Source organism: Eleginops maclovinus, chromosome 22 (genome assembly GCF_036324505.1).
Source record: "Eleginops maclovinus isolate JMC-PN-2008 ecotype Puerto Natales chromosome 22, JC_Emac_rtc_rv5, whole genome shotgun sequence".
Classification (NCBI taxonomy): Eukaryota; Metazoa; Chordata; class Actinopteri; order Perciformes; family Eleginopidae; genus Eleginops; species Eleginops maclovinus.
Window position 1 is genome coordinate 22,920,041 of NC_086370.1, and position 15,785 is coordinate 22,935,825.

Genomic DNA, 15,785 nt, shown 5'->3' on the forward strand with positions numbered 1-15,785 from the left:
AGAGGGAACAGGTCTGAGTGATTGCGTTGCAGCAGCCGTTCTGACTGACGTCCTGCAGAGTCTGAGGTCTGAGTCGGTGCCCTTATCCGGCTCCAGAGTGATAAATACAGCTTACCCGGCTCCAGCTGTCTGAGAGGCAACAACAACACACTGGAAGATGGCATTACATCAGCAAGTCGGCAACAAGAGAGGCACACAGAGGTCGTAGGAGGTTGCACAAATCTGCAGAACTGGCGTAAATTGTGAGGTTCTGCAGGGAATGGGCTGCTCTCGAGCGCCACCTTTCTCAAACTTTTCAAAACAACTCACAAATAGATTATCCGATAGTCACGAAATTTGGTACACACATTGCTGTTATGACTGCAAACATATTTTAAATTGACTTAAATTAGCCACGCCCATCAGGAAGTCGCCTATTTTGGAAACTATGCAGTCTTAGCATGACGAATTTTCAATTACTCGAAAGAAAAAAAAAGGTCACTGATAAATGACAAACTACGCACACAGTCTCTCAGATATTCATGACAGTTGGTACACAGATCACTCTTATGATTGGGAACATATTTTAAATTGGCTTTCATTAGCCCCGCCCACCCGAAAGTCGGCCATGTGTGATTGTTCTGTACTTTAGACAAACTTTTACGAACTCCTCCTGTAGAGCTGATGGAAATAAATACAGCTATGGATGAATAATCCCATGTCAAATGTGAAGCTAACTTCAAAGGAATAGTTGATAGATGAAACAACGAGGACATAGATCAAAAGGAGAAGACCCCATTTCTGAGGATATGTATATATGTATGAAACTATTCCAATACTCACATATAGTTTCTCTTATCTTCACAAAATGGGCTACAAACATTGCTCTCATCATTGCAAACATATGTTAGATTGGCTTTCATTAGCTGCGATCACCCGGAAGTATATGCAATTTTAGCAAACTTTTACAAACTGCTTCGAGAGAATAGATCCGAAAATGTGAACTTCTGATGGAATAACCATGTCAAATGTGACCCTCTATTGGGAAAGAACAGTCGATAGCTCAAAGGATTGAGTAGTAAGTCAAGGAGAAACACACCATTGTTGAGGATGAACGCAGCAGCTTTAAAAGAAAATGTTTCATCTTCTATCAATTAGCATCATCAATATCGTTTTCCAGAACCTCTCTCTGCATATCCGTCGGGAGATAATGACTCAAATTGTTTGATGAGTGTGAGTTCATTTCACATTGGCCTCCAGCGTTTCTGTCTGCACTTAGCATGCAAGAGACGGAGTGAGATTAATGCAGCTCTCCATACTCGGAAATCCTCCGGAAGATAGATTTACTTTGATGAGCTGCGATAGAGCGACTGGTGTTCAAGCCGCCAGACAGAGGTGGAAGAAGTGCTCTTGACTTTACATCTCTACTGTAGGTGGTTGAGTAATCGCAACAGAGTCGGCCAGCTAACCAATCAGAGCAGACTGGGCTCTGGTTTCAGACAGAGGATGAAAAGAGGTGCTGCAGCACAGGCAGTATGAGAAAAATAAAGAGCTTTCTGAACATTAGAGCATGGAGACATGTGCTATCTCAAATGGAAGTATTACTCAAAAAGATACAGGAAGGGTGTTCCCTAATTCAGCAAATATTTACATTTCAAAGTCAAGTGTGTTTGGGATGCTGACCAGTCCTCCTGTAATCTCACCATCACCCCTTTACCCTCCAGATCTCGTGCGGATCGTGGGGACTTTGTGTGATTTCTGTGTAAGTGGGAACAAACGAGTCGTTATCTGGTCGGGACAAAGAGAGACGTCAGAAAACAAAGCGTGAGACTGCAGAGCAATGAAACTGCACACAGCACCAGCACCTGAAATCAATAGACAAACAGAACTACTCCCTATCTCTTCTTTATTGGATCTGTCTGTGAGGGTGTGTGTGTGTGTGTGTGTGTGTGTGTGTGTGTGTGTGTGTGTGTGTGTGTGTGTGTGTGTGTGTGTGTGTGTGTGTGTGTGTGTGTGTGTTTTCAGGGCACAGATATTGAACCATGCTCTCTTAAGTCCTTAAAATAAATATGAAGACAGCCGTGTTTCTACAAAATGAGACATTGACGGGACATTTGTCGGACACACAATCCCCTAGTAGATGTTTTTCCAAATGCATTACCAGAAGATTTATTATAAAACAAGCTTAACACAAAGGTGTTCATACAATAAATAGAAAGGGCAGAACACGGTATCCATCACAGTGGATTCTGGGGTTTTGATCCATTTTAGAATGAAGAATTTGTCCCGAAATGTCCCAGGAGAAAACACATCTGTTTCCATTGCATGTTGGCAATTAAATGATTGTTAAAAGCACTTTGTAGAATTAGCCTAGGCCTGGTAACAAATTCCGCAGCACTTACAATTGTAGGACTTGCTTGAAGTGAATATATCTGCACTTTCCGCACTGTTGTTCAGAGTTTGAATCTCTGTTTTTTTGCACTTATTGTTAGTCGCCTTGGATAAAAGCGTTAGCTAAATGACATGTAATGTAAAAAATGAAATCAAAATATTCATACAAAGAAAGGGATTTACAGTAAAAAGTTGAAATAATAAAATAACTATATATAAGAAGAAGGAGTTAAAGAAAGATGTCCACAAAAACTACAATAAATGCATGCAAAATTAAAAGAATATTTAAAACACAAGATGTTAAAGAAAGAAGTTGAAATAAAAAATGTTTAATGTAATTTAAAATATGTATTAATTAATAAGAAGTTGAAATAAAAAATGTTCTTTCAAAGATAAAATAAATATATAAAATACAATATGAATATTTATAGAAAAATAACAATTTAAGGAAGGAAGAAGAAAAGAAAAATGTCCATTAAAACCTTAAATAAATAATGACAATATTCACAAAAGGTAAGTAAAACTAGAAATAAAAATGAAATCCTAAAAATAATAAATATATGAAGAATTGAGACTAATGTCCATTACAAGATAAATAAATACAATGAACATCATGTAAATAAACTGTGCACTGTAATGCATCTGCTCTCAGGACTAATCTGCTTTCCTTTTTGCCTCATTTCTATAGGTTTAGCACAGATGCATTAACAGAAAATAATGCAGCCTGGTTTCCAGTGGCCAACCATTAAGCCGCTTTGAAAATACAGTATAATAAAAACCAATAGGCCCCCACCATCATAAAAACCAGGGTATAAAACTGTGGACGGGACACCTTGAACTGCAGACAAGGTCAACTACTGAGCCGGAGCTTGGATGAGATATTTTTATGTGCATAACGCCATATAATGTAAATTCAATGGGACAGAGACATATGGGCCGGACGGTGAGAGAGAGGGTGATTCCCATGTTTACGATAAAAGCCAAACGGTCGTAGAAATGCAGAGGAGGGCGTGTAACGGTTAGGAATTCTGTGCATTGAGAATAGAAGACCACTATGTCCAGCAGTGCTCAGTCAGTAGGGGCTTGGACTGGGAATTGTAGGGTCGCCGGTTCAAGTCCTCGAACAGACTTGAAATATGGAAGTGGACTGTCCCAGTTGGAGAGGTCCCAGTTCACCTCCTAGGTCCTGCTGTGGTGTCCTTGAGCAAGGCAACGGACACCTCTAATCCCCCCTCCCCATTGCTCCCCGGGCGCTGCACAATAGCTGCCCACTGCTCCAGTACTAGGATGGGTTAAATGCAGAGGACCAATTTCACTGTGTGTGCTCTGCTGTGTGCATGTGTGTGACACTAAAGAGGGTTTCATCCTCCGATTCCATCTATCTATCATCTGGTACACTGTGAGGCTGCATGCCAACAGCTAGGTCTCTGTGGCTTTCATAGTGTCGCTGTTGTTTGGATTTCAAAAACACTGAATCATGTTAAAGGCAATGAACCCCACAGAAGGATCAGTGTCTGGATTTTAATCATGCTAAACGTGATTAAAGCGAGCCATTCCATTCATGATCGGGCAGTTTCCTGACCACGTTAGCTAGGTAGCATGTCTGTTAGCATCTTGAGTAAACACCACTGACTAAAGCAGAGTTTCTCCATTAACTCTACACCTGCCCGGCCAAATTGCACACATCCACATCTCTGTTCTAGTGTTTTCCCTACTGTGTATTCATCTGTGTGATAGTGACGTGAATATAGTTGGAAGCACACAGGCTCGGTGATGCTAACGACAGGGATTCTGTGTTTTGTGCTACTCCTCTATTTGTACCCCTTACGACACCACCAGATGACTCCAGGGTGTATGTTTATGTACCAACCATTTCTAAACAGCATTGTGGTCGGCGCTGGATGTGTTTGGCCCACCTGTAACGTCATCTCAGTAGCACCTATTGCACTGTCCATAGGATCAGTGTGAATGTAAGGATTTGTTTTAAAACTTTGATGCATTTAAAGACCTTCAAACCATAAAAGGTGTCCAAATATAGAACTGAGTCTGCAGTGTGTTGGGCAGCCTGTAAAACAGATAATCCATCTTTTGAAAACAGCAGTGTGTGTGCATGTGATCACTGCCCACTATCAATGGACACTGACCGGCCTCTACGCAGCCTCAGTAACAGAAGGTGTCCCTGTCGTGTCGTGTGTCTGCTGTCCTGTTCTGTTTAGCAGCTTTCACAACAAACACATCGACTCTGAGATCGATGCAATCCTCCGGAGAGGAGAAGGCAGACTGAAGTCCTGCCATCGCGCCGGCTTTACTCCTGCAGATAAAGCTGGAGGTGATTTCCAAAAGGTAATGTCATCCTCTCTCCGGAGTGTATGAGGGGTTGTTAATGCCACGGAGGAAGAGGAAAAGGCAGCGATTGTGCTGCTCGATATATAAATATAAAATGGATCACATGCGGTATGTAATGTACTGCTAACATATAAGACAACCCTGGTTATAAGATCATATTCAAAGCACTTTGACATGAAAAGCAGGTGAGGACTCTTTAAAGTAGAGACACTACATACTGATATACACCTGAACATCAGCAGGAGAGAACTCTTTAAAGTAGAGACACTACATACTGATATACACCTGAACATCAGCAGGAGAGGACTCTTTAAAGTAGAGACGCTACATACTGATATAGCCTACACCTGAACATCAGCAGGAGAGGACTCTTTAAAGTAGAGACTCTACATACTGATATACACCTGAACATCAGCAGGAGAGGACTCTTTAAAGTAGAGACACTACATACTGATATACACCTGAACATCAGCAGGAGAGGACTCTTTAAAGTAGAGACACTACATACTGATATACACCTGAACATCAGCAGGAGAGGACTCTTTAAAGTAGAGACACTACATACTGATATACACCTGAACATCAGCAGGAGAGGACTCTTTAAAGTAGAGACACTACATACTGATATACACCTGAACATCAGCAGGAGAGGACTCTTTAAAGTAGAGACTCTACATACTGATATACACCTGAACATCAGCAGGAGAGGACTCTTTAAAGTTTTGTGGCGGAGGTAACAGCTCCAGCAGAGAGCTCCAAACTTCTCTTTCCCTGGCCACATCAACCAGCTCTGACTGGGGGATTCCAAGGCGCTCCCAGGCCAGCAAAAAGATATAGTCCCTCCACCTGGTCCTAGGTCTACCCCTTGGTCTCTTCCCAGCTGGACGTGCCTGGAACACCTCCCTAGGGAGGCACCCAGGTGCCATCCTCACTAGGTGCCCGAACCACCTCAACTGGCTCCTTTCAACACAAAGGAGCAGCGGTTCTACTCCAAGTCCCTCCCGGATGACTGAACTTCTAACCTTATCCCTAAGGGAGATGCCAGCCACCCTTTCTTTCGGTCAATACTGGTTCTAGTTGGGATAAATGCTTCTATTAAATTGTTGTTTACTTGACTCTCTGAATAAGACATGTCTGTGTGTGTGGTCAGCCATCACTGCCGGGTGTAAAGTGGTCGCTGAAACTCCAGCAGCTTTCTTTTTGAACAGCCTTTTCAGCCTGTACCTCAAACTAGCAAAGCATGTCCTCTTATATTCACCCTTACAGTGAGAAACAGTACATCTCAGGATATATCAGAGGCAGTTCCTGACTGCTGATTTATTTTTAAAGAGCCGCTACGAGTCAGCAGGCTCTCTAAGTGTAGGTAGTGTCAGCCGCTCACTCTAACAGCAGTGACCGAGCTGCTGTCTGGCCATTAAAATTACATGTTGTCATATTTAGAAAAACTGTTCTGCACTCTTTGAATTGAACCAGCTGAACCTGAGCTCTCTCCTGCACTTATCCCTAAGGCATCCGTGGCCTATGCTCATGTGTTTATATAGTATGTGGTGCTGATTTCCGCTATTTATCCAGCAACCAAGATAAACATAAAGCCACTTTTAGCTATTGCGTCACTTTTTAGTGTCCCCTGGTTTCAGTTGAGTTTTGAGCTTCTTGCATCGCTTTTAGTAAACATGTTGTTTTCAAGATGTTGTTGTAGCGTGTTTGCACCTTTTGGCCACCGTAGAACAAAGCCAGGTAGCATCCAAAGGATTGCACTAAAGCTAAAACCATTAGGAGAACAATTGAAATAAACAACTACATTGATAATCTCTTGAATAAGCTACTATTTAATGCAAACACGTCAGAAATTAGGAGATTTCTGTTGTTTTTCTCAGTTTCATAACATCTTAAAGTGAATGTCTGGGTTATTGACTGACAGCAATGTATACACCAAATTCATCAGGAAAGGAAAAGGGTTACATGCAGTCCTAAAAGGCACCACTGAAGAACGAAATCTTCCTCACTCACTGAAGACAGTCAAACAGGTTAGAGGCCACAAATAAAATATCCAAGAGCCCCAAAGTAACAATGAGATAACTACGGAAGAGGATAAGGGCCACTTGAGAAAGATATGTTGGAGATTTTACTAAAGTTCATATCCCAAACAAATGCTTTCTGCCTTTGTCCCTAATCCTCTCCATAGGTCAATTATTGTTAAGCTATGTTTGAGAAAACTGACCTTAAAACACCAAGATTTAAACTCCTACAGGCACATGTCAGCTGTCAGATCAATTAAAAGAACTTACTTGAATCTTCCCTGGCAGTGTTGGCACTGGTCTCCGACCCAGCCGTGCTCACACACACAGCTCCCGTTCATGCACTTCCCTGAGAAGCAGTTTTTCTCGCAGGACTTGGACACCGAGGAGGCTTCCGAGTGGACCACGAGGTGAAGCAGCACCAATAATCCCAGGTAGGTCTTCAGTCTGGAATCCTTCCTCCAGGTGCATAGATGTAATCCTCCAATATCCCCCATGATGGACACGATTTTATTCATTTATTTATTGTAAGAGTCGCTGCAGCCCTGGATTAAAAGACGAGCTGTCACTTTACACTGAGGCTGGGGCACCTTTTACGCAAATTACGCGCTACGTGAACATGCCTAGCAGTGTGTGTGGAAAACTGCAGGAAGGAACAAAGAGATTAAACTTTGATGGCAACACTTAAAAAACCCAACAAATGTATTTCCAGTCGGATCCATCCGTGCAAACGAAACACACAGCTACACAGAAACCCAGTGTTCCTGTGCAGCGTCTCCAAGTCTCCAGATAACTTCCACCGATGTAAATAAACAGCGTGACCGTGATGCTGCTGCTTCAACGTCAAAAACACACTGTAATCCCCAGATGAAATCCCGATGAAATCACGAAAATCCTGCAGGTGGATGCATGGATGTGCAGCCAGCCAGACAAAGGTGTGTGTGTTTCCCCTCAGGATGCAACAGACAGCCTCTCCGGACTCTGGCTGCTGTCGCTGTCCGCTCCACAGCTGGTTTGTGACGGGGAAACTCCTGCACAAAGCCTTGAGCATGAGCAGTACGACCCGGCTGCTGGTTAAAGGGCCAGTTCCCCTTTAAAGTGCAGAGGCATGCAGCAGCAGAGGAGACACAGTGCAGGGAGAGGAGACAAAGACAGGGACACTCAGCTGCAGAAACAGCTCTGCACGGTGTACCTGAAGCATTCAGCAGACGTTAAGACAAATAGAAGAAAAAATGGATCATGATCATCATCTACTTTATTATTATGCATCAAATTCAAAAAGGATTGCAACAGGAGATATAGATGGATGGATGGATGGATGGATGGATGGATAGAGAGATAGATACATACATACATACATACATACATACATACATACATACATACATACATACATACATAGATACATACATACATACATACATACATACATACATAGATACATACATACATACATACATACATACATACATACATACATACATAGATACATAGATACATACATACATACATACATACATACATACATACATACATACATAGATGGATGGATAACAATGCTGATAGTGAATGAAGCTTTTCAACCTTTACTTGCAAAAGAAACTGTTTTCTAGCTTTTGAATAAACAGTTTTGAAGTGATAACAGTTTTGCAGGCGAGGCCTTAACACTTGTGATTAACTATATGTGTTATTGATCTCAAAACACTATATTTGAGACTTTACAGCGATGCTTGGAGCTGTGAGGAGCGGCTGGCTGTATGAGAGCCACCAATTTGTCGAAGCTAGCTACAGTAGAGACATTCGCTTGTTAGCGTGTAACATGCGTAGCTAATGTAAGCTAGCTATTTAGGTACATTGATTAGCTTGAGTTACAGATGATGCTAGTTAGCGAAGCTTTAGCAACTTGCACTTTGAGATTGAAAACTGTTACCATAGAGGCTGTTTTATTGTCAGATATAATGAATGGTCATTATAAACACTTTTGCAATATGTATGTCAATGGCTATTTCTTAGGTGAATTGTTTGTGGTTTAGCTCCAAAGCACCTCAGCATGCTTGTCATTCCTTCAGCAGATGGTCCAATATGCCTCCATGTTACCTGCAGTAATATTTTGGTGGATTTATATTTGTCCAAGGACCCTTTAAAACCTTTAAAGTAAATAGCTATTCTTTGAAATTCATGCAGTGGATATTTAGTTCTTCAAGGCCGCACAAATACCAAAGTATTATCAGAATACAATTTTGGGTCCATTCTATAAAACACACACACACACACACACACACACACACACACACACACACACACACACACACACACACACACACACACACACACACACACACACACACACACACAGTTGTTGTGAGAATGGATAACCACGGGGAACGATAGCTAATAAAACTGCAGCAAAATGTTAATTTCTGCTGGGAGAAAAAGCTCTGAGACAATCTGAAAACCAGCAAAGTACATCTTCACTCGATCCATTAGAGCAATGCTCAAATACTACCTTTATCTATTCATAAGCTGGGAATAGTGTGAGTGTGAATGCAGGCAGGGACTGTTTACGGTAGAGATTAATAAGGGAACATAATCAGTCAGTGCACGACCATCCTCTTTATGTCTGAAGTTTCTGGAGCAGAATCAGAGACCGACATGTCAGGAACATTAAACCCAGCATAGGCCTTATTCCCCTCACAACTGTCTGTCTGATTTATCCCACTTTGAAGGCTTTACAGACACAAAGATGTACTTCGGAGTCGAGCGGGGCTTTTCGGATAAAACAATGCCAAGATTTGCATCTGTGTTCCCCGAAGGCTCGCAAAAACATCCGGGGAGCCAGAAGACAATAATCCACAAATCAGAGGAAAGACAGACATTACTGCAGGATGACGAGTAGAGCTAGATATTGATTACAACAGTATGAACATTGAGCGTATTGAAATGCATTTGATCAAAGACAACATTTCATGACTCTGTTTCATTACACAGCAGTGCTCCCAATCCCCAAATTTCCTCCCAGATCACTTTTGACTTATTGAAACTCAACCCAGCTGCTTAGTTTCCAAACATCAACAGTAAATGGGAGGAGGAAATCTAAGGGATTTTACTTAATGTTCCACTCCATCAATTATTTTTAAAGGCTCTGTGTAATGCTAAGGCGTCACCAGCAGTGAGTTACCTCCAAATCTGTAGATGATTGGCCGATTTTTGCTCACAGTTTTGGTTTTTCAGCACATTTACTGTAAGGTTTAGTGTCAGTGCTCCCTTCAACTTTATTTCAGCAACAGCAGGAAACTCACAAGCTCTAATAAACCCACTGTCTCTACCTGCACAGCACAGAACAGCAGATATGTCTCAGAAGTTGGAGGAGACCAAACCTGAGCTTTTAAGGAGGGTTTAGTTACTACTAACAATAAGAAGTGAATGACTGACCGGCGTTCATCAGGTGGACAAGCCTAACTCAAGATATGATGCAATGGTTGCTTGATTTTTGAAATAGCTAAGTGTTTTCTAACCTTACATTGTCAGGGTTGTGTCAGTCAACTTGTTGAGGAGTTCTTCTGCCTCCAGGTGGCCAAAAATATGTAAATGCAGCTTTAGATAAACTTCATCACATCGTATTTAAGCCTTAAAGCCGTACCTACTATCATGCTTTACAAGCAGACATGTGTCCAATGTGAAAACAATCATTACAGGAGGAAGAAATATGAGTTTCCTGCATCTAAATGAGACGATTAAACGTCATCACGCCCAACATTAGCCTCCTTTAGCTTTGCAGTGATGAAGTCATGTGACCGTGCTGTAGTTCCTTTATAGCCCAACGTTAGCCGCCTTTAGCTTAGCGGTGGAGACGTGAAGTCATGTGACCGTGCTGTAGTTCCTTTATAGCCCAACATTAGCCTCCTTTAGCTTAGCGGTGGAGACGTGAAGTCATGTGACCGTGCTGTAGTTCCTTTATAGCCCAACATTAGCCTCCTTTAGCTTAGCGGTGGAGACGTGAAGTCATGTGACCGTGCTATAGTTCCTTTATAGCCCAACATTAGCCTCCTTTAGCTTAGCGGTGGTGACGTGAAGTCATGTGACCGCGCTGTAGTTCCTTTATAGCCCAACATTAGCCTCCTTTAGCTTAGCGGTGGAGACGTGAAGTCATGTGACCGCGCTGTAGTTCCTTTATAGCCCAACATTAGCCTCCTTTAGCTTAGCGGTGGAGACGTGAAGTCATGTGACCGTGCTGTAGTTCCTTTATAGCCCAACATTAGCCTCCTTTAGCTTAGCGGTGGTGACGTGAAGTCATGTGACCGTGCTGTAGTTCCTTTATAGCCCAACATTAGCCGCCTTTAGCTTAACGGTGGTGACGTGAAGTCATGTGACCGTGCTGTAGTTCCTTTATAGCCCAACATTAGCCTCCTTTAGCTTAGCGGTGGAGACGTGAAGTCATGTGACCGCGCTGTAGTTCCTTTATAGCCCAACATTAGCCTCCTTTAGCTTAGCGGTGGTGACGTGAAGTCATGTGACCGCGCTGTAGTTCCTTTATAGCCCAACATTAGCCTCCTTTAGCTTAGCGGTGGTGACGTGAAGTCATGTGACCGTGCTGTAGTTCCTTTATAGCCCAACATTAGCCTCCTTTAGCTTAGTGGTGGTGACGTGAAGTCATGTGACCGCGCTGTAGTTCCTTTATAGCCCAACATTAGCCTCCTTTAGCTTAGTGGTGGTGACGTGAAGTCATGTGACCGCTGCTGTAGTTCCTTTATAGCCCAACGTTAGCCTCCTTTAGCTTAGCGGTGGTGACGTGAAGTCATGTGACCGCGCTGTAGTTCCTTTATAGCCCAACATTAGCCTCCTTTAGCTTAGTGGTGGTGACGTGAAGTCATGTGACCGCTGCTGTAGTTCCTTTATAGCCCAACATTAGCCTCCTTTAGCTTAGCGGTGGTGACGTGAAGTCATGTGACCGCGCTGTAGTTCTTTTTACTTGTAGTGATTGCATTTATGTTTCAAAAAGGATTACATGGAGATTATCCGGCTGAATGGAAAAATCCCATTTTTTTTCTATGAAGACAAACAGGATACATTGAGCTTGAAAAAGGTTGAGTTTGTTGTTAAAGGAAACTGACTCTGACAGTTAGCAGTAGTTGACGGTGTGCAGGCTGCAGTGCATGTCAAAATCACTTTCCCTGAGATAGACTCCCTTACTTAGGAAGAAAGCTGCATTTTAAAGGATGAAAAGATAAATGAATGTTCAGCACATCAGGGAGTGTGTTTCCCAGCAGGACTGATCCATCTTCATCAGCTTAATTTGATCAGTAGGGATGTTTTTGTGTGGGTTTGTTACCTCATACACGCCACATTAATTCACAAAATTGTAATTAATTTCAGTCATTTACTAACTTGCACCACATTTATCTTACCAACGCTCTCCAGTGATTCTTATTTAGACTTTCAGTACAGCAGGTATTCTGGCAGCTTCTCCAGGAAACAGCTGCTTTATCGCACACTGGCTTTTTCCTTTCCACACACACACACACACACACACACACACACACACACACACACACACACACACACACACACACACACACACACACACACACACACACACACACACACACACACCTTGCTGCTGCTGACACACACACTTCTTTCTTTGCCCTAATTTCCCAGCTTCTTTTGCTAGGAAGAAGACCATCTGCCTTGCCTCTAAATTAGGGAGAGCATTTATCAAAAATCTGGAGACGGGGAGAACTGATCTGGGTTTTTGCTTCGCCTTTTCAGATAAACGACAAGGTCAAGGACACGGAGACATGTACATCAATATTCATTAACCTACTGGCGGGTTATGAGGAGGGAAATGAATTGTTTGTAAGAGTTCAATGTCAGGATTATTAGACATTAGCTGCTAAAAAAGGGCTATTCATCTTTAGTGGTGTGTGTGTAACAGGGTAAGGTAATCAGGATACAAAAAAAGTAAACACTGAGATTACTGTTACATTGCTAAACATTTTGGATTACAATGCAAATAAGATTTTATACTGAACTGGGGTTTGTCTAGAAAAATATAGCATGAGGCGCTAACCCCACTTCTGGTTCAAATTAAGCCCTGCTCACGTTCAGGTGAAAATCCTGCATCAGAGTGAAGTTGAAAATAATAGTGTCTTCATGTCTTGAAGCTGCTGAGTCATATATTGCACCTCCAACAACAAATAAATCCAGAGTTTCTTTACTTCCTCTCCAGAAAAAAGGAGAGTAAAAGAAAGGATCAGAAATCTCAGTCTCAGTGTCAGCCTGCTGCCTGCCACTCGTCCCCCGCAGACCCACCGGACATCCATCCCCTATTTATTCTCCGTAAGCTGTCTCTGCCGTCTGACCAGACATCTGACCCCATCTCCATATCTCTGGACTCATTAAACCCTTTCTGACCCACAGAGAGATTGTTTTCTGGCAGAACTTTAACATTTTACGGAGAACATCTGTATTTCTGAGGTTGGAAGCGCCTCCATTGTACTCCTTTGTTTACTTCAGTGACATCAATATGTTACACTCGTGCTGCTATTGGCTAGCGCTCCAACACATTGTACTAATAAACTAAGGGGCGGACCATCGCAAAGAGTCTGATTGACAACAGAGCCGGGCCAGCTAACCAATCAGAGCAGACTGGGCTCTGGTTTCAGACAGAGGGTGAACAGCGTATTGATATACGGTAGGGTCATGCAAAAGTAGCGGAAAGTCAGCAGGTAAAGTGTACTTTTATATTGTGATACTCAAATTAGATGACTTCTTTCACAGGTAACTATAAATGGTAACAGAATACATACATCTTGAAGGCCTGTCAGACACACCTGCCCCCCGTTTACTGGCGTAAATGTACTGGTCTTACTGTTCGCCTGTGGGAAATTGGTTTTGGCTTCACGGTATTCCTACTGCTTGAATTTCTATTATAGATCTTCTTTAACCCCATCCCCCAAAGGGCCAAAGTAGGTTTATTGATCGGCTTACACAAAGAATCCACTCTGGGGGGGGAAAAGGAAAAGAAAAATAACTAATATTGATTTTTGACGGCTTGTTTATAATTAAATAGCGGAATAACTTACTGCACCAGAGGGACGTGGATGAAAGAGGATTATGAGGATGAGCATGCAATGTCATCTTCTTCCTGTCACATTAATATCTTCCTATGCCAGATGTGAGCTGTTTAATGGAGCAGATGTGCCATAAAACATGTGTGTAGAGACTGCTTACTGCATGTGATTAAGCTTGTTTTAATAAGACAGCAAACCAATAAATAAATCACACCAATGTGGAGAGAGTGCAAGCAGAGACATGTAGTGGATGGCAGAGACAGCAGAATTATATAGACTTTCAGAACGATTATACAAATATTCTGATTGGTAGATGGTGTTCTGGCGCCCCCTGGTGTTTGCAAGCTAACATTGCAGCTCATCAAAAATGCTGGACACATTAAATGTCATTGTTAAGACGCTTTTATCCAAGAGACCTGCATACTCAATACTGTGGACAATCCCCACACGAGGAATTGGGGTGTGAGTTTTAAAAGTCACTGTTGACTGTAGAAAAAGTAGTGTGACAAAAATATAAATGTAGTTGTTTGTTTTGGCTTTTGGCGTCCTCTAGTGGCCATCAGCTTTCTTCAGGATTTTCACACCCAAGGCCACAATATGCACCTGAAAGCTCAGAAAACAACCAAAACAATAATAGTGGTCATCTATATGTCTGGTTAGTTAACCCCCATTGTTACATTGTCATATTTGTGTAGTAAGATGTAATGATTGGCTGTTATTAGAATCTAAATCAAAGCAATAGCATACAAATACCAATAAAACGAGGGGATTTAGAGAGGAAAGGCTCTCAAAATATTATGTTACATTCAACTTCGGTTTGAGAGGAAGAAACCTCATCACATGTTGCGTTATATCAATCTAAAACGTGACACATTGTGGGGGAAAGAGCGAGCAAGCAGATCAGAAAGGGCACAGATCATGTGGAAAGTGTTATCATGAACAGCTGATGATCTGGTTTTTGCTGCATTATAACCTGAGTTTGTACATCAGTTAACTTTCAAGCTGTTCCTTTTTGTCACTTCTTCTGAAACTGCTCCAGAGGTTTTGTTTTATCTTGATATTGTAGAGACTCACCAGGAGGGGGCAGCAGAGTTTAAGGTGTAAAAAAGTAGAAGTACTCAGATCTTGAATAAAAGTAGAAGTACTCAGATCTTGAATAAAAGTAGAAGTACTCAGATCTTGTACTTGAGTAAAGTAGAAGTACTCAGGTCTTGTTCTTGAGTAAAGTAGAAGTACTCAGATCTTGTACTTGAGTAAAGTAGAAGTACTCAGATCTTGTACTTGAGTAAAGTAGAAGTACTCAGATCTTGTACTTGAGTAAAGTAGAAGTACTCAGATCTTGTACTTGAGTAAAGTAGAAGTACTCAGATCTTGTAATTGAATAAAAGTAGAAGTACTCAGATCTTGTTCTTGAGTAAAGTATAAGTACTCAGATTTTGTACTTGAGTAAAGTAGAAGTACTCAGGTCTTGTGCTTGAGTAAAGTATAAGTACTCAGATTTTGTACTTGAGTAAAGTAGAAGTATTCAGATCTTGTACTTGAGTAAAAGTAGAAGTACTCAGGTCTTGTTCTTGAGTAAAGTAGAAGTACTCAGATATTGTACTTGAGTAAAGTAGAAGTACTCAGGTCTTGTACTTGAGTAAAGTAGAAGTACTCAGGTCTTGTACTTGAGTAAAGTAGAAGTACTCAGATCTTGTACTTGAGTAAAGTATAAGTACTCAGGTCTTGTACTTGAGTAAAAGTAGAAGTACTCAGATCTTGTACTTGAGTAAAAGTAGAAGTACTCAGGTCTTGTACTTGAGTAAAGTAGAAGTACTCAGGTCTTGTACTTGAGTAAAGTAGAAGTACTCAGGTCTTGTACTTGAGTAAAGTAGAAGTACTCAGATCTTGTACTTGAGTAAAGTAGAAGTACTCAGGTCTTGTACTTGAGTAAAGTAGAAGTACTCAGATCTTGTACCTGAGTAAAGTAGAAGTACCA

The 15,785-nt window shown here is 41.7% G+C and overlaps 1 protein-coding gene across 1 annotated transcript in view; it reads right to left on the reverse strand.

Moving 5' to 3' along the window:
• Positions 1 to 7,729, reverse strand: part of atrnl1a (attractin-like 1a) — a 192,984-nt gene extending 185,255 nt beyond the window's left edge. Inside the window, 1 exon segment of the mRNA XM_063874219.1 lies at positions 7,005 to 7,729. Within this exon segment, the coding sequence (XP_063730289.1) occupies positions 7,005 to 7,252 (248 nt within the window). The 5' untranslated portion in view covers positions 7,253 to 7,729.
• Between the last annotated feature and the right edge of the window lie 8,056 nt (positions 7,730 to 15,785).